Genomic DNA, 23,586 nt, shown 5'->3' with positions numbered 1-23,586 from the left:
TTTGCCAACCGCATCGCACAGACTATGATTTGAAAACCCAAACAATTCAGAAAGACAATTTTCAGCAGTCACCAAAATTTTCAGCAGTCACCAAAATTTTCAGCAGTCACCCTCTCCCCCCACACACACGATAAAACCTTCTGCATCATTCTAAATAAACACAGCCTCAAAGTGGGCCACGTTCCAGTGTCAGATGTAAACAACGTCACCAAAAAGTTGTAGCTGAAATCCAGCATTGGATTCGAGGACTCTGTCAGCAGAACCTCAGTGCTGAGTTCTGTGCAAGACCATCCTTTCAGCCTACACACAGCACACCAAGTTAGAATTCATTCTCAAGAAAATCTTTCTTTGCACCTTTCTGAACCTGCTAGCAAACTCAGCACATGCAAATTCACATAAGATCAGTGGCATGTTTGCATGACCTTCACTCTAATAAATAAGTTTCCTGTCCAAAGACAGAAGTCAAGAAATCAAAAGTAATTAGCAGCTTCTTCTAGTGTTTCTAAATTCTTGATGGGCATCAGCTCTGAAGAAGACTGGCTGTGGAGTCCAGGTGCTCTGCCAGCCCTTGAACTCACTTCCAGGTATTGTTCAGCTCACCTACACACTTACTTCCAAAGGTCTGATCAGATACTGTTCCTTGGTTAAAGGATTAAAACACATTGAAACAACTGGCTGAAAAATCAGTGAAGGCTACACAGTATTTGTGGTCATATAAAAAGAGAATATATGGAACACAGTGTTTAAATTAATAAATAAGGTTAAAATTGCAGGAAGAAGTGTTGCCACTAGCCCTTTCTAGAATGAGCATTAGGAGCAAATCCATTTAACTTTCAGTCCATCAGGAAGTAGGCATTTCATTAAAAAGATGTGCTCTTAAAAATCTCTGGGTTTTCTTCTTCATCCTTTGAATTCCTTTTGGCACTAGATGCAGGCCTGTATTCTAGTCTGGGAAAAAAAGAGAAAGGAAAATAGATTAGAAGAGCAAACAGAGAAACAAGACTGATATTCTGAACCCTATCAGACATCACAGACTAAGTTTAATGTTCTGTTGACCCCAGTTGAATGGGTCCTTTTCTAACAGTATCTGCCTCCACTCAGAGCCATGGCAGAAGGTCCAACTCTCAATGATTTTTAGGTCAGCTGAAATTGGGAGAATTGGGAGAAAAAACTGGGAGAATTCAGCAGTACTTGCACCGCTTTAAGAACTTGGAAAGATAAATTACTTTGTGACAGTTTGATACTGCAGAATCATTTAAAAACATACAGACTGAAATATAAAGCCCCTTTCAACCAGAATTGTGACCTCACCACTGTGGGCTGAAAATACTTTTGTCAGTGAGTTGGTTGTTAAATCCACAAAATGTCACTATACCTTTAAAAGCAAACATACAAAGCAAAGTCTGTCCTTCCTATCTCTCTCCTGCCAGTATCCCTTCACTGCAACACTCCAGTCACGGGAGCTGTCTCACGTCTCCATGATCCCAACAAGATCTGCAACTGCACACACAAATCTAACTCCTCATGTTTACTCCCCATGCTGCATGCACCATGCATAGACCCCTCAGAGAGGCACCCCAGCAGGCTGATATCACAGAAAGTACCTTTCCCCACCCCCTGCCTTTCCCCAAAGCAGCAGGCTGTAGATATTTCCATGCTTACGTGCAAATGCTGGAGCTGGTGCTGCCCAAAAGCCTTCTTTAGCTGATTTTGCATCCTCTTTTCTCCACGTCACCCAAGCCCACCAGTCCCTCACAAGGCTGCTGCTAGCTGCCCTACCCCCAGTTTAAAGCTCTCCTGATCAGGTCAGCCATCCTACCAGCAAAAATTCTTTGCCCTGTTAGTGCAGTGCATCCCACCTCTCTCCAGAACAACGCTCCTTACACAATTCATTATCAGATATCAAATCTTTTGTAAGTACAGCCAAATTTTAACCAGCAGCTTCTGTGGTACACGGGTATATTGGCCCTTACTTACTTGTGCTGTGACTGCAGTAGTCTCTATAGAACTAGCCTTTCCTACTGTCAGCACACTTTCGAGCAAATCAAATACTTTAGCAAGACTCTACCAATGGGGACATACACAGAGGCATGCACTTACATTTATAGTTAAAACAGATGTACAAAAATCAGAAGGCAATGCTTACCCTTTTACCAGCAGCATTTGCTCAATCGTGTCAGGAAGAGGCATTCCATAGCTTTCTGGCAGGAACAGAGTCAGAATTCCTGATAGCACAGTCAGGCTCCCCATCAGGATGTAAGGCAGGAATCTATCGTAGGCACCTAGGAGAAAGCAACAAAAGCTAGCATCAATTCCAACTCACTGCCAACATTTTGCACTTTAGAACAGCTGTTAGTTAAAACAAAACCCTCCAAAGCAGCCTGACCTCCACAGTGCCACAATGCATTCTAGAGCCACGATGTGGACACGAGCACTGCAGTGCTGGGCAGCTGACAGCCTTCACGGGCACCCCCACAGTGTCTGTGTGGATGGGGCTGTTCAAGAATGAGAGCAAATGAGCAGAACCGATTTTGGTTTGGTTTCTTTTAAACCCCGCAACCGGGTCTTGCACTGAGATGCAGTTCTGTCCTCAGCCCTGCAGGCAGCACTGAACCAATGCTTTCCAGCCACCAGCGTCCCCCCAGCACATTCACTTACCAAGATAAGCAAAGTAAGGTGAGAGGATGCTGCCAAGCCTTGAGGCCATGGAACTTGCTCCAACTCCCATGTTTCTGACCACCGTTGGGTAGAGCTCAGCCGTGTAAACATAAACTATTGCAAAGGCAGATGTGATCCCAAACTTCCCTAACATCACCAGGAGAATAGATACGGCACGAATATCTGAAATTAAAATGCAAGAGCTTCAATAAAACGCTTGGCAATTCATGGTATCTTGTAAATTTACTGACTGCACAACTCCTGTGTCATTAACTGCATTATCTGGTGTCCTTTCCTTTCTGCACACGCGTCCGTGCATGGGCAACTTCTTTCTTTTAAACTGGGAGCCAACATTTCCACTTTCCTCTCGAGGAGGTTAAAAAATAAGGACAACAGGGCAACAACTTCAAAAGTTTTCTCCAGATTCCATGGGGCAGACCTTTGCTATTGCAAACAGTGCCACGTATCCCTTTTTAATAAACTGAGCAAAGTGAAGCATTTGAATAAGTTATTTTCACTTTGCTACTCTGGTTTCTACAATCCAGTCATTTCTACAATGCTGTCCTTTAACCAGGACAGCTGGATTGGAAAATCAAAACAGATCATATCAGTTTCCAACTAATTAAAAAAAACAGTGACTCATACATTAGCTACGTAAAATGAACTCATCCTCATTTGTTCATAAATCAAAGAATAAAGAAGTGCTAAGCAACAAGATTACTCCCACATCATATTTGAATTTGACCTCCATATATTGACCACAAATATGACATCGTATTTGATGGAGTCTATAGCCCTCAAACTCATTACCCTGAAGATGCATGCTGGTTTGATATCCAATAAATGTTGATTTGCCCTCCTCAGATTTGCAAAACGTTGTTTTAACTGTTAACTTTAATGCAGTGCAAGCATCTTTGCTTTTAAAAAATACTTCCACATTAACATCCAAACAAGCCCTAAAGGCAGTCAGTGGCAGTCTTTTAAGAAGCAAGTTCTGCAGCCTTCAGGTAACCTGCACGAGTTTACCAGAGCACTTTGCCAAAGATCTGCATTAGGGCAAAACTGGACTATGGTACTGATGCAAACAGACCACAAAAGCAAGGACCTGTCTTTACAAACACATCTGACCTGGTATATTTTGTGAGCTCTCGGTGCTGGAGCACTAAGAACCAAGGAAGGATGGCAAAAATAGGAACCATACGTCTATATTTAGTCCCTTCAGGATACTTTTCCTCCACATCTGCCCAATGCACGGCACTGGACTTGGCCTATCATGTGTGTTTGAGATCAACTAACGATTCCATACGTGAAGGCACCAGCTGAATGAAGAGAAGAACACAGCCTCCCAAGAATAACGCAGCAGCCATTGAATACCGTCGGGGCAGGTTTCGAAGCAGCAGCCAGGAGATGATGTAGGCTGGGACCTCAATCACTGCTGAGAGGAAGCAGTTCATATAGACGTCGCCGTGCAAGTTGGGTGTGTCGAGAGAAAGTCCAAAATAACCAACGGAGATTATCATCCTGAAAACAGAGCATGGGCCATCAGATCGTTCTTTAGAGCGGCCTGGGTCGTTACCCGCCCTGCTGAATGAGCTCAGACAAAAGGAGGATGGCATCCTGGCAGATCCAAACAACCTAGGATTTCCTCTGCCGTGCCCAGAGTTGGCAGGATAGCATTCAAGTTGTATTTGCATGGCTCTGTGCCTGGTTAACAGGATGGAGTTTAGAGGCTGGGAACAGTGCCATCTTAACTGTGCCACTGCCAGACCGGCACACGTGACCGGGGAAACACAGAGGTGTCTTTGGTGATGAAATCTATATTGTTTTAGAGACACTGGGGAGAGGAGGTTATGCCTCACAAGCACATGGTAAATGATGACACTGGCTCAGGATTTGTCCAAGATCAGCACGGAGCACTCAGCACTTCCCTTCCACTGCATTTGTGTCATAGCAGAACCGAGAGCAGAATTACTGCACAGCATTAAGTGTACCACTGACCAAAACTCAGTTCTCTTTTCTTCTCACTTCACATGAGAGTAACCTTCATGGTTCAACTGCTTAAAATAAACGGCCTGGGATAACAGAGGTAATCCCCCTGTTGGTGTGTATGATGTGCCAGTAAAGCTGTTCTCCTCAGTAGCAGTTATTATGCAGTAATTTCCATAATGCTGTACAACACGGGGCTTTTAGGAGCTCTTTTTGTATTAAACAAACCTACTTGTTCTTGCTGGAACTCACTTTTAGTAGCAGTTTGCCTTAGCTTATCACACTGGCAAACCTGGATGCAATTACACCTGCAGAGAATTTCAATTCATAACTCAGAATATACCATGGGTGTGTATATAAAACGTTGCTGTGAATCAGCATAGGATACTTATATTTTGGGAAATGATATAAAAACAGATTAGGCAACTGACCAACAAGGTAAAACCAGTTTAAAACCAGCCCCAAGCCACCAAATACTTTTCTGCAGGATTTGCAAGAGTATTTAAGATAATAAAACTAACTTCCACAACGTTGACTCCTTTTTCTCATTGCAAAACTTCATTTACCATGTGCTCTTCAGCATAAGAAACAAGGAACCTACATAAACAGCATGATGTCACTTCAGCCCATTGTTTTTCAAGCTAACCAGTTTTGCCCACACCTCTTTAGAATACTTCAGTGTTCAAAGGGAACTTTCCTACTGTTTTATTGTTTTTGTGCTGACACATTCCTGAACCACACTCCTGCTTACCACAGAATCACTGACATAATCGTGATAGTGAGGATATTTCGTGTTCTCATGAGATCCAAAATGGTGTATGTCTGTTGCCCCTGGGAACTCAAATCTTGCAGCTGAAAACAAGCAAACAAAAAGCATGGAACATCAGCATCCCACAGACAGAACAGTTGTGACAAGAAGCCCACTGGCTTGACTTACACACCAGTATTCTGAGCACTCCTGGGGCCATTTTGGTATGCTGTAAAGCTGAACCTGGTGCTTTGCTTTTAATCAAACACGTCTCTTGTGCCTACATACAAGTATCTGTAAAAACAGCTGCTCCTTCTTTAAAGTCACTTAACATTTGAGCTGAAATCAGTAAGCATTTTCTTTCCCTTAGACTCCATAAAAGCTGCTTATTTTAACTTCCATGCTTGACTTACAAAGCAACAGCTTTAGTTTACAAATATAAGACTGAACGCCTTCTGTGTGCACTGTGTACACTACGGTGTGTGAACATGATTACAAAGTCAGATTGCCACTCCAACACAGTGCATTCACTACTTTAAACTACTTCTGTCTGGCCTTTAAACTCTTTCTGCCTGGCCTGGCATCCTCTGCTTTGTATCAGTTCAACTCACAACTCTTTTTCCCCTGGAACATCAGACAGGCTCAATGGAAGAAGCTGGATGCATTCCAGCACACCAGCAAAGAGATAAAAGCAACCCTTCGTTACACTTAGTTCCTCGTCAGCTTCTCCTCCATCTCAGGCAGGTGATAATTTGCAAGTTAGCTGCTGGAGACTGACATGGAGCCCTCAAGTCCTGTCCCTCAACTCAAAACATGTATTTTCTCCTCCACATCTCGCAAGCACAAAGTTTATGTAACTCTGCAGCCAAGTGAACATTATTTCAAGCAGTATTTTGTCCTGAAGACCTGGAAGATAAAACAGCATTCTACTGCTCAAGCACTCCACAATTCAGTGCATTTGCCCTCATAAACCTTAGTTTTCTCTTAAAGGCAAGCAGTTCTTTACACAGGATAGTTTTTACTCTGCCTGAGCTTAAGCCTCCCCCTGCACAAACTGCAGCAGCTTCTCAGCTCCCAGCCCTTTCTCTTAAATCACATGATCTTCCCTCTGTGCTTTCCAGTTCTGCCACTCTTTGCTGCCAAGAAACCTACAAACAGGAAACACAAAAAATAGAAAAGGAAAAAAAAAAAAAAAGAGAACCCAAACAAACCACAAAACAAAATGAGGAACAATGCAAAATTTAAATTAGTGATGAGAAAAAAGGGCCCTGCCAGATAATACAGCCCCTTAGCAGGACAGGACAGAGCAAGAAGCTATGACAAGGGAAGGGAAGGCATCTGGAATGAAACCTGTCATCCAAACCTGTTCATCCCCCTCACGTCAGACAATTCAGCCAACCAGGCCCTACTGATGCTCTATGGACTGTTTGTGATCACGGATTTGAACTGGTTTTGAAATCCAAACTGGTTTGGAAACCTCAGAGTTTAAACACTTCAGAGGACAGCAGCCCCGTGAGCTCCTCCATTCCAGCTGCACAGTGCCTCAGGGCCAGCCTGTTTCTGAGAATCCTGCTGCAGCATAAACACGTTTCCTAAAACCTCAGGGGAAGATGCCAGCCTTCTTCAGAAAGCGCACAAAAGAAGAGGATAAAGGGACCGCAGATGAAGAAAGGCTTTGCACAAATTATTTTGTCACAGCTTATTAAAAAAAAAAAAAAAGAAGAAAAAAAAAAAGAAAAAAAAGATGGTTGGGAGTTCTGCAGTTAAACAAACCCCTGTTAATCGAGTTCCATTTGCTTTGAGTGGTAAACTGTGTTTCTGGAAGTTGATGTGCTGTGATTTTAATCTCTGTGATCCAGCCTGCTCCAGTCCCCCTCCCTGGGGAAATGTGAACTGCTCTGCTGCTTCAAACCCAGCCCCACTCAGAGATGGGGAACAGATCAGTATTTCTTTCTAAGAACAGAAAATGGAGGCATTCCAGGGATGATCATCTTCACTGAATGTTGGAGCCAGAGCTCATTTTCTGTCCTCTTTCTGGCACAGGGTGAGTTTTCATGCTTAAAGCAGGAGAGGGAAGGAAAAAGAAAGCAATAACAAAAAATAAAAAAAAAGATTCTTTCAATAGAAGTCCAGTGCAAAAGCCATCATCAGGTCTAGGTTTTCCTGGCATTCTGCTCCAGCAAGACCAGGATGTCTATCTTGCTATCTAGAACTTAGCCTAGATAAGTAGGCTTGTCTGCACCTCAGCTATCTGCAAGCCAAACGAAGCCTTTTCAGCCTTAATAGCAACACATTTGAGATTACTGACTAAACGTTTAGCTCAGACTGCAAGACCCAAGAGCTTTGTAAATCAAGACAATATACAAAGATAGGAACAAGCAATTCTCTTATCAACAACTAGACAGTGCCCAGTGTCAGTGGGAATACGGCAGAGCAACTGTGCCCAGACAGACACTACAGATGTGCTTAGAGAGGTGCCCATTCCCCTGGATTATGCAAACAATTTGCCTGTCTGACCTGTGAATAAATGAACGTGGAACTCATTCTGCAGCTTAAGGATACCAACAGCTCAGAGATACCTGAAGGAAACAAGAACAACTTTACTGCTAACTACTCCAGCTCAAGGACGCTCAGGTTTTGATCTCCTCTACTTGAAATCGAAGTTGAACTTGAAGAGCATTATTTCACCAGCTAGGATTAGTTTTCTATTAGAGCAGACAAGCATAAAATCTGTCCAGAACATAAGTATTATCTATAACCAGCCACTCACAATCAGATGCTTCTATCCAAAAAGATCAGAAGCTGGAGGAAAAACAAAGACTAAGAGACCAGGAGACTGAATTCCCTGCTAGGTGCTAAGGCATACACTCCTCAGTGCAGTGTGGCCAGGTCTCAGGAGCCTGGAAGACCCAAAGAAGCCATTTGTCAGCTGCCTGGTTTAAGGAGATCCACTGTATTCAGAGTCACTGGGATAAACGAGACTTCCTGCCAATTTGCTTGCTTCATCTGGGACGTATTCAGATCACAAAGCAATAGGCAAACCAAATTAATTACATTCACTTCCAAAAATGTGGTTTAAATAGAAAATAAAGCTGTTAATCATGCTAAAAATAAAATAAAATAAAAAAAGACATCTTGATGTTTTCATTTGAATGTTGCATGGGATTGGGGCAGCAAGGCCTTCTCAAACCTTACTGAAAGGGTATTTTGCTTTAAGGCCTTTCCAGTACAGGATGAACTTTTAACCACTTCAAAAGTACACAATACAGTGCAGGCAATACTGGAAATTCATTGCTTTCCATAGATACTAACAGGCCCTGCAAACAACCTGACTGCTAAGTGAATCTTACCTCACTAGGGTCAAAGATTACATCTGGGGCTGTAACCTCATTAATTTTCGCAGCCTTTCGGATGATGTCTTCTGCTTCTTGAAATCTGCCCCGAGAGATCAGCCATCGTGGAGATTCTGGAATGATCCTGTGTGAAAGATTCAGAATAATATGCCAGCATTTCCAAAGAACGTGCTGCTCCAGACACCAACACATGTTGTTCCAGGCGCAGAGAGCTTAAAACTTGACAAGTCTTGCAGAAATTAAAGCTAAGACAACAGAAATCAGATTTACAAGCTGAAGAACAGACTAAAATGTGTTGTGTATTTTAAAAGTACAAAAGAGCTGAAGAATGATGCAGGGGAAAACAAGAAAAAAAAAAAAGAGCAACAGAAACTTTCAGAGTACGGGAAAAATGGTTTAAAGAAATTCAGAAATGTGAATAATACACAGGCAGCATTCTGCAAATGAAGAGGCACCTGCTTAGTAACTGCGGCACATCAAATCATTACTTGACTTGGCTGAATGTGGCAGCGTTTACATGTGAAATCTGCATGGGAGGAAGAGGCAACGGCATTCATTTTATGTGTAAGTGAAGAAACACCACCATCGTGTGGACGACTTGAGCTCTACAAGTTACATCACTGCAAAGCAGCATTTCATTAACTAGGGCAGGAAATACTGAGGTTGCACAGGTGTGCAAGCACTGCTCTACAGCTACAGCTTGTCAGATCTATGCCACCATGTCACTCTCCAAAATAACTGCTTTTTCATTCTGCCTTTAGTTTAGGCCTTATCTAATGGGTGTTATTTGGTACAGAAGGATGAAGGTGGGTTTTTGTTTTGGTTTTTCTTTCTCTTCCCCTTTTATCCTCCCTTCCCCCTCCTCCTTTTCCACGTACAATCACTTAATTTTCCAGAACCCTCAAGGAAAATGAAGACTAACTTCTTCACACATGAATCAGACAGAGATTACTCACAGAGCTGCAGACTTAAGTCTAAAGAATTGGGAACAGCAAAGGATACAATGGCAGCTCTTCTGCCCACTCCTGAGTTTCAATGCCAAAGCCTGGCTGACATCTGGCTCTTAAAAACCCATTGACAAGACTTCTAAAGTCTTCTGTTTTCATTGCACTCACCACCACAGTGGGATGAAGAGCAGCCCAGGTAAAGTAAGCGCCAGCAGCAGCATCCTCCAGTCTCTGATGAAATAGGCAAACAGTGGCAGCAACATGTAGCCAAAGGCATAAAAGATGCAAACCCCCAACGTGCAGAATAGTAGACGAACGGATTTGCCAAGAATTTCTGTGCCTGTTCAGAACAAGAGCGAAGATTGGTATTTTAACATAAAAGCAACCACAAATAACTGGCTTTGGAACATACTACACAGCCATGCATTATTGGAGGCACCACAGCTCTGCAGCTCTGCCTCGCGTGATGATCTTGCATCAATCCAGTAACTGTAAGTATGGAAGGTAACTGATCAGACCATATAGTATTTCTGTATCTAGAAGTAGCCAACTCTTCTGTATTTCTATGCTTTTATGATCTACTGTACCTGAGGATTTAAAACCATCCGATATACTAGGACTTAGCTTCAGCTTGATCTCCATAGGATCTTCTGCAGCTTATGGAGAGACTAGCTTCTTTAAAGGATACTTCAGAGATGCCTAGATTAGGCCATGACCCATAAAACCTTCTGGAATTCTCTGTTTCTCTATTAGTTGAAACACGTGAATCCTCTGGTAACTCACTGAATTAATTCAGACTGCACTTCTATCAATGGAAACTTCCAAAGACAGCATGAGGTGAGGATCCACACATGGTGAGGACAAACTCTTAACAGCATTTCTTGACAAAGCAAACCAGCCCTAAGCAGGGAAGCAGACAGGACAACAGAGAGCATTCTGGGCCCAGCAGGACTTCCATACCAAGAACAAACGCTGCCACATAGTTGGAGATCTGCCCCATGCCAACCAGCAAAAAGAACACGGAAAACATCTCCCAGCTGGTAGAGAAGATCTGAACGAAGCTGAAGATGGTCTGCATTGCCAGAGTTGAGAACAGCACATTCTTCCTGCCAAATCTTCCATGGATTAGATGAAAAGAAAATAAAAAAGAAAAGAACAGCATGAATTAAATCTTCAGAAATTACTCAGGTGTATACTTAGGGAGATAAGACATCTGCAAGAAGCAAAGATTCAGCAGCACATGCACATCTACTCTAAATACATGAGGAGACTCACAGGACACGAGAAAATAATATTCCAAGGGTCACAGCCAAGTCACCTTTAGGTGTGTGCTGAAACACCACTCATTCCTTTCTGACAGAATGAGCAACCCACTGTCAGCAACATTATTTGCAATGTAAAAGCAATAATAGATGCTCCACCTCTACACAGCAAACACTTCACTACACAGATCAGCATATTAAAAAAAAAACCAACAAATATAACAAGGAAAATGTTTGAAAGAAATGAAGCATCTCTTGCTTACACTTTCTGGCATAAATACAATTTGCTGCAGAAGTGATTACTCTGAAAAAATAAACTGGTAAATATAACCCTTACCAGTGATCCCTGTGACATCCTGATCTAAGTCAGGCCATGTGCTCTACACAGTGTACATTCAGATTGGGCACTCACAGAATTAGGACAGGTTAGAGGTCGCAGAAAACACTTGTACCAAACCTCACATGCAAGAACTGCTTGCAAAACACATCAAAGACCAGTGGTTGTGGTGCATATACTTTACTTGTCTGAGAGCTGTCCTGATATGAACGATCCGAGCAGCACGCCCACAAAAAACAGGGAGGTACTCATGGGCCCCTTCCAGTCATTGTCACACACCAGATTCCACTGCAAGAAGAAAGAACATGAAAGGCTTTAAATCAACAGCATTTTCCCTCCCTCCTTCTAAGCAAGTTGGCTGAGCCTGAGGGAAACGTGCCCTGTGGGCAGAAAGCTTCCATGGAAGGAAAGAACAACCAATTTAAGGCACAGACAGAGCTGGACAAACTTAACTCCAACCAATGCTGCTCAGCTGAGGCCAAATGCCACCAGCTCCAATCCTTCCTCAGATCATCCATCTGAGGCCACAGCACCACCACCTCTTTACACAGTCAATGGCTGACTCTTATGGTTCTCCCCGTGTATGCAGGTGAAAGTCACTCCCAATTTCACTGCATGCTCCGTTCAGCTCCCTTTTAATCCTGCTGGGTTTGCAAGGCATCACTACAAACCCCAGTTGTCTTCTCCTGCATATGGTGAATGTTTCCATTAAAACCTCACATTTATAATTCAAGAGAAATTGAACTACATAGAGCAAAGTGCCTCCTCTTTTATTATGTTTTAATGTAATCAAATTTACATTTAAAATAAATTTACAATTTAATTTTGGGATAGACTTCACCGCTCACCAGGGACCTAAGTGCAAAGCGTGGGTCTGCAACAGGACCTGCAGAGCCCAGCAGATCTCACTTCTCCAGGGAAGGATCAGTTGCAATCTTCAGAACACAAACTGAAATACACACCAAGAAAAACACCATTTTCAAAATGAAAACACGTTAGCAAAAATAGGAAGGAAAAAAAAACAAGACAACTATTAAATGAAGACTGCAACAGTTTGCAACCCTCTTACCTGCTTCAGTTTCATTTTTCGGAAATAGCATTCATGTTATTTGGTTATCTCTATCAACAGCTGTCATTGAAAGAGTCTTAATTGTGTTTTGGTTATCGAGGGGGAAAAAAAAATGTGTGTCAATATTCATAAATACCAGAAGAAAGCACAGAGCAGCAGGGATGCTCCTCGGCCCTCCCTCACTGCTGGGCTCTGCCTGCAGCCGCTGCCCCTCGGGTCCTGCTCACCCCATTGGGTGCTGAGCACAGGAGGGGAATTTGGAGGCCACCAGCACTCCTGACACAAGGCCAGGTCCTGCTGACCGCCGTCCTTCAGACAGGGCCCCATGTGATGCTTTAGTGATGGAAACTTTGGGAGTTTTCAATTTGCACTAAAGAGGTTGAAATGAAAATATTGATGCTGGTCCCAACAACTCCTTCCTTTCCTCCTCAATTACAAGCAGTTCAGTACTGCGGGTTCTGCTCGGTTGTTTTTAACCTGGCTCTGGAGCAGGGGGTGACTCTCAGAAATAGGATTTGAATTTTGGGAGGCCCTGTGCAGGGCAGGGAGTGGAAGTGATGATCCTTATGGATCCCTTCCAGCCACAATATTCTATGATTATCAATGCAACGTAGATTAAAAGCTGTAATTTAACATGTTTATGATTTAATCTGCACTCGTGCCACAAACACTGCGTTATAGATGGAAGAACATTTGAGCAGTTCTCTGATGACTGCTCACACAAGCTACGCCAGCCAAGAAGCTCTGGTAAAACTAACAGTGCTTGGAAATACACAGTGAATGATCACCACCAAATTCACACAGACCAGAGGCTTCTGTGGCTATCGCATGTCTCCATGTGATGGTATTTATCAGGGAATCGAGCACCACTCCCAGCACTGCACTGACAGACTCACTCCAAGAATCCTTTCCATCAGCCACCGGAACCAGACATGTTAGTTATGTTATTAGAAATTACTGAGTACTGTTCCTAAAGAAGGCCTTTAGAAAGAAACTAAATCACTTTACATCCCTAAAGAAGCTGAACACTGTACTTGACAACGGCCTGTCTCCTTCCAGCTGTCTCCCACACTGCAGCTCAGCACCAGCCTGCACCACACTTGGCTTGCTGGACACCAGCATGCTGTGCCTGGTAACAAACATTTCCTGTGAATGCAAAGATAGAGACACTGCTTGGAAAAGTTCGTGGTTATGAAATGTGTTACACGGCTGCCCTGAGAGGTGGAAACACACCAGTCCTTCAGGCGGTGCCCTAATTATTATCTTGTTTTTCTGTCCACTCTATTTACATAATTACAGCAGCTGTTATGATGACGAGCACTCGGACCAGGCACCAAAGAGAACTTCAGTCTTGAGTTTCCAAGGAAAAACTAGCTTGGTTGTGCAATACCACTTATTTATAGCCAAAAACTCCACGGGTACAACTATCAGAACAGATGGATTTTCAGGTCTGTTACCTCTCACCCCAGTCAGTAAATGAATGAAGTCCTCAGCCTTTTAATGAGTCACAAGACAGGTCTACATCGTTCGTGTTGATGATGGCATCGGTCTTCCAGAACCAGTCTGCAGCCTTACCCTTCCCTGAACCATACATTGCTCAAGAAAAAGTCACTGAAGCATCACGGTTGGAAGGCCAGTGAGCATCCCAAGAGCAGTAACTGATTGATTCCTGCTGCTGGCAGGGCTGTTTGGACACAGCACGCTGTGACCCAGTGCTCTAAAATCACGTGCTATTTTCATTTCCTGGTATCCCTTGAGTAAGCAAAGCCTTTGCCCCGTGGCTCAGATAAGGCTCACCTCAGCAAGGTGCTGTGGCTCCAAACGGGAGAAGAATACATTTCAGCCCTTATTCCAAAGAGCAGCTACTGACCCTGCAAAGCGTCAGCTCCTCCACGCTGCTCCCCATTGCTCATGGCACAGAGTTTTCTCACAATTATTATTCTAACTTTGGAAAAGGACATAATCTGTTGTGATTGAAGCTTATCTTCCTACTCAGAGTGCAGTACTTTGACTAGGCTGTAAATACTTCTCGCAGAGCTCATCAGGGCAATGTCTTCATAATTAACCTCACACCTGCAGCAATGAGCTGGGAGCCACAGCAATCTCACACGTGCCTCCACAATCACAAAGAAATTCAGACTCTGAGATGAAATATTTGAGTTCTGCAGAAAACCAGGCAGCAGTGCAAATAAAGGCATCAAACTACAGCTGCAAGGCAAGTTCTGGCCACAAGTGCAGCTGATGACATCGCCACATCCTGGTACTTCTTCCAAGCAACCCGTGAACTTCAAAGCCACCCAGAGGTAAAGGTTATCTACTTTTTCTGTGTATGGGCACTGTACCATTGTGCTTGCAGAACATTACCTGCTTTGGAAGGAGAGCTGACACCTCACGAGTTCCTGACATGAAACCCAGCAGTGCTCCACCCAGACATTGATGCAGACGCCTTATTGCAACCAACTTTCACTGGGATTTTGCCACCTCTTCCAAGGAGATACAACAGGAACTAAACTAACTGCTAATAACAATATGACAATCATATTCAAGCATAAAGTTTGCCCAGTATTTGATGACATACCATAACATGGCAATTGCAAGTCTGAATATGGGGGAACTCCACAAAGCGTCCAAAGTCCTCGCAATTACAGTGTCACAGCAAACAGATACAAACTGCTACCAAATACCTTTGGAAAGTTATAGAAATAATCACAAGGTTAACAACATAATTCAGGATCACACTGGTGGAAAAAAACAAACAAACAAAAAAACCCCCACACTTTTCTCAATTCGTGTTCCGCTTCAGCATCAACTGTGCTTCCCTGATACCGGTAACCAAATCCCTGCACAAAGCACTATGACAAACACCAAAAACTTTGGGAGCTGTGCACAGTTATGTTTGCACATAAGAAAGTAGAAGTGGGACAGGCTCATGTGCTAATATTTGCTTCTTTTAAAAATCAACATTTTAGTAAGCAGTTTTGAAGTGAATCCAGCATTACACGCCCCCTCCCACCAACTGCTTCTCTCTGTACAGCAAGGCAGGTTCTTAGAAAGCCCCTGTGCCCATCTCACAGCAGGGTACCTACAGCCATCGATTCAGAATCTGGTCTCTATCATACCCATGTAAATATCCTTCATTTAACCGAGAGTGCGAAGCATTATTAAACAACTTTTCCTCTGAAAACACATTCTGATATCTAAGGTATTTCATGGTCATACAAACAGGAGGGGAATCAACTCTTTGAAAGGATTGAAAACTGCAGGACAAGGTGAAATGGTTTTAAGTTGAGGGAAGGGAGATTGAGGTTGGATGTCAGGGGGAAATTCTTTACAGAGAGTGGTGAGGTGCTGGAACAGCTGCCCAGAGAGGCTGTGATGCCCCATCCGTGGAGATGTTCAAGGCCAGGTTGGATGGGGCCCTGGGCAGCCTGGGCTGGTATTAAATGTGGAGGTTGGTGGCCCTGCATGTGGCAGGGGGTTGGAGATTCATGATCCTTGAGGTCACTTCCAACCCTGGCCATTCTGTGATTCTGTTTTTTAGATATTCTTTCACAGCTTTTAATCTACAAATGGAAGCCTGCATCTACAAAACATACATTATGCTCTATGTCTCCCCTTGTAGTTGTTTCAAACCACCACAGAAGTAAAACTTGCATAGAACATAGAAGAAAACACCAAACATTTCATAATTTCTGTGAAAAAAATTAACTCTCCCAAACATCCCATTTCTGAAATGGCTGGAAAAGAAAGGAAATGGGGTACTGACACCAGAAACTGAGAAAAAACTGGATTACCAATCTAAAGTTACAGACGTCCTAGCAGGATCCATCATTACTCCCTTATTTATTGTGCATGGTGCCTCTAAATGACCACTGTCTCAGTTTTAATGGCATCAACAAGAGGTCACTCACTCTTTAAAAATCCTAACTCTGTTTCACATCGCATGGCTGAACAGCCCTGCAGCACATGCTTCATACAGCACAACACAAGAACCACTGCACTGCTAAAGCATTTCAGTACAGATGCTACTCACATCCACTTACGAGCTGGAAATGAGACATTTCTCCTTCAGACAAAATTACTAACACTCACATTTTGCACCTATAAATCAATCACAGCCTCAGTACTTATCTATGACACATTCATAGTTGTGGCAGCTCCTGAGATGGAGAAAAATACGCAGTATTACCCTGCAGCAAGAAAGAGGACGTGCTGTTTGTAACGGACAAGGAATAATGGAAATCTGGGTGCGACTTCCTGCACAGGAGGAGGCCGTGTGGCAGTGAACAATGGGCCCAGCAGAGCTGAACCTGGCTCACCTGGCTTTGATTCACATCTGTGTTCATAAAGGATCCGGAGCCTCAGCATCACACCAGGTTTCATGGTGCTGCAGTAGCTCCACAGTGAGCATCCTTCCTTTGCAAAAATAGCCACCGACACACGTTAAGGCTACAACAGGCTCAAAACATGCAGTTCTGAAGCAGAAAAGATGCCTGCACTGAGCTGATTTCAGGCTGATGAACAGTACAACACGTTTATAAAACTGAAGATGAACACAGAACTCTTCATCTATTTAAGTGCCAGTATATAAGAAGCATTTCCATACTTGAGTACATAAGAATTCTCCCAAACTAAAATGTTTCCATCATCCAACATATCCTCATGATGTGACTCCTCTAGACTACTATCGCTCCAAGGCACTGCTCACTTCAATCCCACAGCAGATACTAGGCTTTCACACACAGGACTGGGAGTGGAAGTTGGCCTTTCCCCTTAATTACCCCAGATAATATTTCTCCTAGCACTACGTGCGAACTCTTACGACTACATTGTTTTTTTTTTATGGGACATAGGGAGGAAGGATTACTTTGGCTAAAGTAAAGCTTTTCTTATGCCTCACGATACATGTAGCAAAGGAGGAAAAGGCATTTTGCTCCAGCAGAACTGGTTAAATAGGGCAGACTGCCTACTGCTATGTCTGTTGGAAAAAAGGGAAGTCTCCCTTCAAATGAGAACTGAATGCATTAAGCCTCCTGCACTAAGCAGAAACAGAACGGAGGGCTTTCCCTGGAGTCAAGAGAGATTTATGCAAAAACCTTTCTTAAAAAACGCCCCATCCCCCTCCCCGTGTCAGCTCCAGAAATCTGGGGCAAAGGTCCTCATGATTATTCAACAAGTTCGAGATATGCAACCAAACACAGCATTAGTCAACCATGAAAGTGGCAACACCAAGCCAGCAATTTAAACAAGCTGAACAGAGAAAACCTGCAAGTATGCAAAAGGCCACAGCTCTTGCAAAACTGGCTCAAAAGCATTAGTATTAAAGGCAGAAAAAAATGCTGCCTCAGTGCACGAAGTCTGGGCAGCCAACAGCTACCTCCCCCAGACACAGAACTTCTGCCAAACTGTGCAGAGCTGCTGCAGACTCGTAGCAGAACGTCAGCAGCTCCTTGCCCTTAGGAATCTCGGAGCTTCTGGATGTTCTGACAGTTCAGACCCCGTAACTCGCACTGAGTCAAAGCCCAGTGAAGAAGCAGGGAGAAAAATGTGCTGACAAATGACGCTTCAGTCAGGACAAGCACCGTATTGTGGCACTCAGGACAAAACCAGCACATTCACCTGCAAAATGCTGAATTCCAGAGGATGCCAACTGCCTTACGCTGTCCTGAGAGTGCCTCATCCCTTCACAGCCATACGTTTCACTGATGACCAGGAACTAGTTTTACTCTTTGTGAAGAAAGAAGTTCTTTAAGAAACAGGTGAGGCAACACCTTGTGGCAGCTACCCAAGCCCTAAGGACTGTGCATGTTCAAGGGAAGTTTTCACAATTCACATTTTGCCATGGCCACCCTTCCCTGCGCTATCAGGGCATCTCTCCCACACTCTTCTTCACTCTGGTCCTTCACCCAAGAAGGATTTCTGTGAGCAGGCACTAAGTACGCAAACATCCATCTCTGCTTGGCAGAGCAAAGAACAAAGGCCACTGGGCAGAAAACATTGCTAACAGTTCTGCAAAGATTGCTCCTATGTACAAACAGGAAACTGGATGGTATAAACGGTTAACAAGCCTTCTGAGAAGTCCTTTCTGCAGTTCGAAATCCGAGTATTTCCTTGTGTCTTAAGGCAGCCAGTGCCTATGGGTCTGTGTACCTTGCACCTGACACAAGCACAACCAGCACAGCCTCAGCCTTGCTGGCTGTGTGGATCAGAGGCTCTGCTGGCAGGACACAGCTTTGCTGAACAAGGACAGGGGATATCAGGTTGATGTGCAGCAAATTCAGGGTCCTCTGTAGCACAGCACAGAATGGAACTCCCCTACAGCGTCCAACTGCCACACCTGCAGGATGACTTCTGCCACCTTCAGTAAGAAAATAAACCAAACCCTTTTGATATACAAGTTTAAAAAGAGATATCCTTGAACCACCAACAACTCGCTGTTCCTGGGCTGACCCTCGCTCCCCAGGGTCCTCCTGCAGATACCAGCTGGCACCAACTCAGCAGGCACCACATACAGGCCACACAAGCCAAAGCACTGCAACCGGAGACCACTTTTGCGAGTGGAAGTAAACAGAAGAGAGAAGCCTAGCCCTCAAACTAAATGCAGCACGCCAGATTTAAAGCAGGAGCACTCAGAGCAGCCCAGGACAGCAGTGCCGAGCTCCACACACGCTCCCTAGGCAACGCAGTGCGGGCGGTGCGTCCGGCCGGCAGCTGCCGCTTCGGGAGCAGCGGGAACGCGGCTCCTGACGGACACGCGGACCGTGCGGCTGGAAGCAAACCCAAGAAACGAGCCCGAGCGGCGCGGAGCGGGCTCAGCCCGAAGCCCGGCTGCGCCCCTCACCTCGGTGACGATGGTGGAGCTGTACACGTCGCGGCTGTACTCCCAGCCGTCCAGGCACGGCTCCTGCTCCAGCTCCGCCAGCTGCACGTCGATGCCGGGCCGCAGCCCCAGCGCCGACAGGTTGACGAGCGCGTCCAGGCGGTAGCGGCGGCAGCGGCTCGCCTCCGTCACTCCGCCGCGCAGCTCCAGCGGGATGCTGGCGTTCCGCCACTCGTCGCTCAGGTTGGCTCCGTGCGGCACAGCGCAGTGGTGCTCGGGGGTACCGGCCAGGAAGACGATGGAGAGCCCGTTGAAGCCGTTGGGGACGATGCTGGCGCTGAGCAGGAAGAAGACGAGGCGCTGGAAGCGGCCCCACTCGCCCAGGAAGGCGGTCACCTCCTCGTAGTCCCGCATGTCGCGGCCGAACTTCGCCCGCCGCTACCGACGGGCAGGAAGCGGCCGGCCCCGAGCCGCCCAGCCGCCGGCCGAGCGCTTTGCCATGGGCCGGGCCTCGCCGGCGGGGGAGCGGCCGGGGGTGGGGTTAGCAGGCGGAGGGCTCTCAGGTGGGGCCGGGCGCTGGTACCCGGCCCGGCCCTGCTCAACCCGGCGCGGCGCGGCCCGGCCGGCAGCTCCCGGCATGCACCGCGCCCGGCACGGAGGCGCGGCGGGGGCTCGGCCGGGGATCCGCCCGGAGCGGGCTGGGCTGAGCCAGGAGGGGATCCGGGATGGGACCGCGCTGCCGCCTACGTGATTCCAGTCCTAAGCGCTGTGACAATAGATGGAGAGCTGCAGGTACACCTACTGAATGGTACACAGCTGCGTTCCCGTGCTGCTTCTGCCCCCACACGCAGCTCAACTGCAGCACAGCTCACTCCCCACTCCCGAGGGAGTAGAGGGAGAAAATAGGGTGGAAAAGGGCTCGATGGTCGAAAAGGACGGGGAGATCCCCGCTGGTTACCATCATGGACCGAACAGTCAGATGATAACTGCTATCTGGGTAGATTGCTGAGGATTAATTCAACATACAAACTTAGAGCTGCAGGGATGCAGAAGAGCAGTGATTGAAAGTTCCATCTGAACATGAGAAAGAATTTTGAGGGTGGCACAGCCCTGGCACAAAGCACTCAGAGAGGTGGGGACATCTCCTCCTCTGGATGTATCCAAACACGCCTGGATGCTTTCCTGTGCAGCTGCTGCAGGGAGCCTGTTTTAGCAGGGAGTTGGGACTAAACGATCTCCAGAGGTCCATTCCAACCTCTGCAGTTCCAGGATTCTGGCTCCTGCTCTGCTCAGCCTAAGGCTGGCAGCAAGGGATGAGCGAGGGATGAGTCCCTGGTTTGCTGCAGGCAGCAGGCAATGGAGGGAGGCCTCAAGTTTGCCTCTGGGCAATGGCCTGACAGCTGGGATTGCTTCTTTCCAGCAAGCCAAAATGACACCATAGTCAAGGCCAGGTTCACAGTGCTAATCCAAAATATCACCATTGCCAAGGCCAGGTCTGAGGTGCAAAGCCCAAATGTTGCCATGGTCAGAGCCAGGTGCATGGTGCAAGGCCAAAACAGCGTCATGGTCAATGCCTGATGATGGTGCAAGGCTGAAATGCTGCTACGGTCAAGTCCAGGTTGCTCTCAGGGAACTGGGAAGAGCAGCTTCTTGCTGGAAGAGTTTGAGTTTTTATTTTCATAACTTACGCACACTAAGTTCATTTCTAATTACTTATTTAAACATCTTTATAAATAAAGTGTTAAATTTAGGAGACTTTATTCTTCAACTACAAAACACACAGAAAGTAGGTTACACAATGCTAGTGTATGTTTTATTCCAATAAAGACAGGAGTTCCCAGGTGACAACAACTGTGTGTTTATGTGTTCTTTAAGGTATCCAACAAACCAGTGTCAGATCTTACCGACGATAAGAGGTTACACAGAGAGACCCAGGTAAATGTGACAGAGGAGAGAGCTGAGGCCCAGTGCGATCGGTGGGAGCATCCAGTTGTGCTTCCCTCCCATCCTTTGGTCAGAGCTGTGTGTGCATCTCCCAGCTGAGGTGAGCACACAGGTCCCACAGTGAGCCCACCGAGCATCTGACACACACAGCTCACTGAAGACTGCAGTGAAAGTCTTGGGTTCCTCATCAGAAATACGTTTATTTTCTGTCAACGGCTACTAAGCCGATTCTGTTTTCTTCAGCTTTACAGTTAAAAATTCAGTAACTTGCCAGAATCTGGCACTCCTGCCCTCCAGATTCATCCCTCTATGATTCTTCAGCAGGCTGCTGCTCTTTGAGTTCCTTCAGAAATCCCTGTTCTGGCCTGGGAAAGCTATGGTCAGAGGACAGAAATCCTCCTCACAAGTGCTTCATCAGCTGAAGCAATCTCATTTTCTCATTCTGACTGTGCTCACACACACTGAGTCCATATAACAACATCACATTCTTGTCAATAATGCATTCCACTCTTGCTTTTTTTTTTTTTTTAATTTGCTATTAAAAGTACTTAAAATATGACACTAGCTTTTGATCAATGGTAAAAGCAAGAAAAATAAGACCAATTAAAACAAAGCATTTAAAAAAACCACAACCCCCCTTCCTTATTTAAAAAATGGAACCTAGTTTTAAGATACTAAAAAGTTCAAGAATATAAAAATATTTACCTTTCAGAAATACTTAAGCCTACAATCACATAAAATAAGTATGAACTTAATATAAAAATCTTCATAAAAATACAGGCCACCTATATTTATCCAAGTCCTCAAACCTGTCCTACGCCAACAGGAAGGTTTTGTTCAGAAATCTAGTTATGCTGAAACAGTTATTGGATAGATCAACTTTGCAACAAGTAAAATGAAGAATTAAATACTGCTGTCATTGAGGAAATTCCAGTTTGAGAAGGGATGAGGACGTGGGTTAGCCTTATGGCACATGACTTTTATGGCAAAAAGCATGACCGCAGAGAATTAATATTAAAGGAAGTAGTATTGCTATGTCCCAAAGAGCAGCTTGAGATGATTGCACGAGTTCCTTGCATTTAAATGTTACAAACCTTTACAGTTGTGCTTGAACTTACAGGGAGATCCTCACTTGCTGCAAAACGCCAACATGAGACAAATTGCCATGAACTCTCACATTAAGAGAGGAGACCACGTGCTTTTGTTGGCCTTAAGGGAGTGTGAATCACCACTAAATGGTTTTCATAGAAGATAAAAATCTGCCTACCCAGCCTGAGAGACTTCATGAGGCCAAGAAGTCCAAACACAACCATTAAATAGAGCAGTAAAAGGCATTAAACTTTTTCTCAAACTATGCAGTGCTTGTAAAACAGTAGTAGCACAAATCTAAGCTCTACTACATTCAACATTTCGTCTCATCTGGCTTTGCTGAACTTTAAAAAGAAACCACACACATAAGCTATAGGTCTTGAAAAACAAAATACTGGCTTTGTCAGCACTATTTTTGCTTTGGATAAAAAAAGAAAAAAGAAAATAAAAAAAAAGTATGGTCCCCAGTGAGCCCTTTTCAGTTCTTAATAGCTGCACATTACAATCTCTTGCACAGAACATCTGATTTTTGCAAGCATCAAACCTCCTTTAAATTTGTAAATGGCACAAAGGTTTCTGTAAAGGCTTGCAAAAATGAGTTGAGTTTTCTCTGAAGGTACAGCATAATGTAGCATATATTCAGAGGAGAAATGAAATGCTTTGAAAAAGAACCACAAAAAGATACAGAAGTTGCTGATGTCAGCGTACTACGAGAAACACAAAAGCTGAAAATGCAGAGCATGTTTGAACAGGACCACTTAGTCGATAAAACCTGTTTCTTTTGAAGGTGGGCATGGCCCATCTGAAGGAATCAGCAAGCTAGAGCCCTGCTCAGTCCTTACACCTCAACACTGGCGAAGCCCAGCGGCTTCAGCAGGCTCAGGCCTGATGAAAAAGCATCAGCTTCTATAGGGACACGTGGATCAGAAGTGGATCCCAGGTTGTACCAGGCCTTGGTTACAGATTTCAAATGAGGCTGGGATCTTTCCTTCAGAGATGTGTGAGACGTTCAAAGGCACACCCAGCTTCCCTTCCTCCAGTCAGTATGCACAGCGTGAGAAAACCACCACCATCACCGCTGCTGCCTTCTTCCTTTTCTCTTAACAGCTTTCATGGAGTACTTGTCTGAGTGCACTGTATTAATACTCCTCAAGTTTAGCACATGCAGACCCTTGTTTCTCAACAGGAGCTGGACCTGCTGACACACTCCAGGAATCAGAACACTGAATTACAAACTAAGAGCCCTATGGGAGCAGACAGCATCTGTTCAGAAATTAGGTACATGGGTACAGTAGCACAAGGGACAATAACTACAGTGCCATAGCATTGGCTGTTGGGTTTTTGTTCATTTTCCTGTGGCAGAAAATGCATTT

The 23,586-nt window shown here is 44.9% G+C and overlaps 1 protein-coding gene across 1 annotated transcript; it reads right to left on the bottom strand.

Moving 5' to 3' along the window:
• Positions 1–860: 860 nt before the first annotated feature.
• On the bottom strand, positions 861–19,594 carry LOC306951943 (organic cation/carnitine transporter 2-like; the record flags this gene model as incomplete). Its single annotated transcript, XM_079542543.1, has 10 exons — positions 861–948; positions 2,147–2,282; positions 2,659–2,841; positions 3,965–4,179; positions 5,396–5,496; positions 8,743–8,869; positions 9,861–10,032; positions 10,653–10,807; positions 11,476–11,579; positions 19,202–19,594. 10 exons carry the CDS (start codon positions 19,592–19,594, stop codon positions 861–863), a joined length of 1,674 nt encoding a protein of 557 aa, XP_079398669.1.
• Positions 19,595–23,586: the final 3,992 nt, after the last annotated feature.

Source organism: Tetrao urogallus, assembly GCF_951394365.1.
Source record: "Tetrao urogallus genome assembly, chromosome: 14".
Classification (NCBI taxonomy): domain Eukaryota; kingdom Metazoa; phylum Chordata; class Aves; order Galliformes; family Phasianidae; genus Tetrao; species Tetrao urogallus.
Note: the sequence above shows the minus strand (reverse complement) of the source record. Positions and strands in the feature narration are given on the sequence as shown.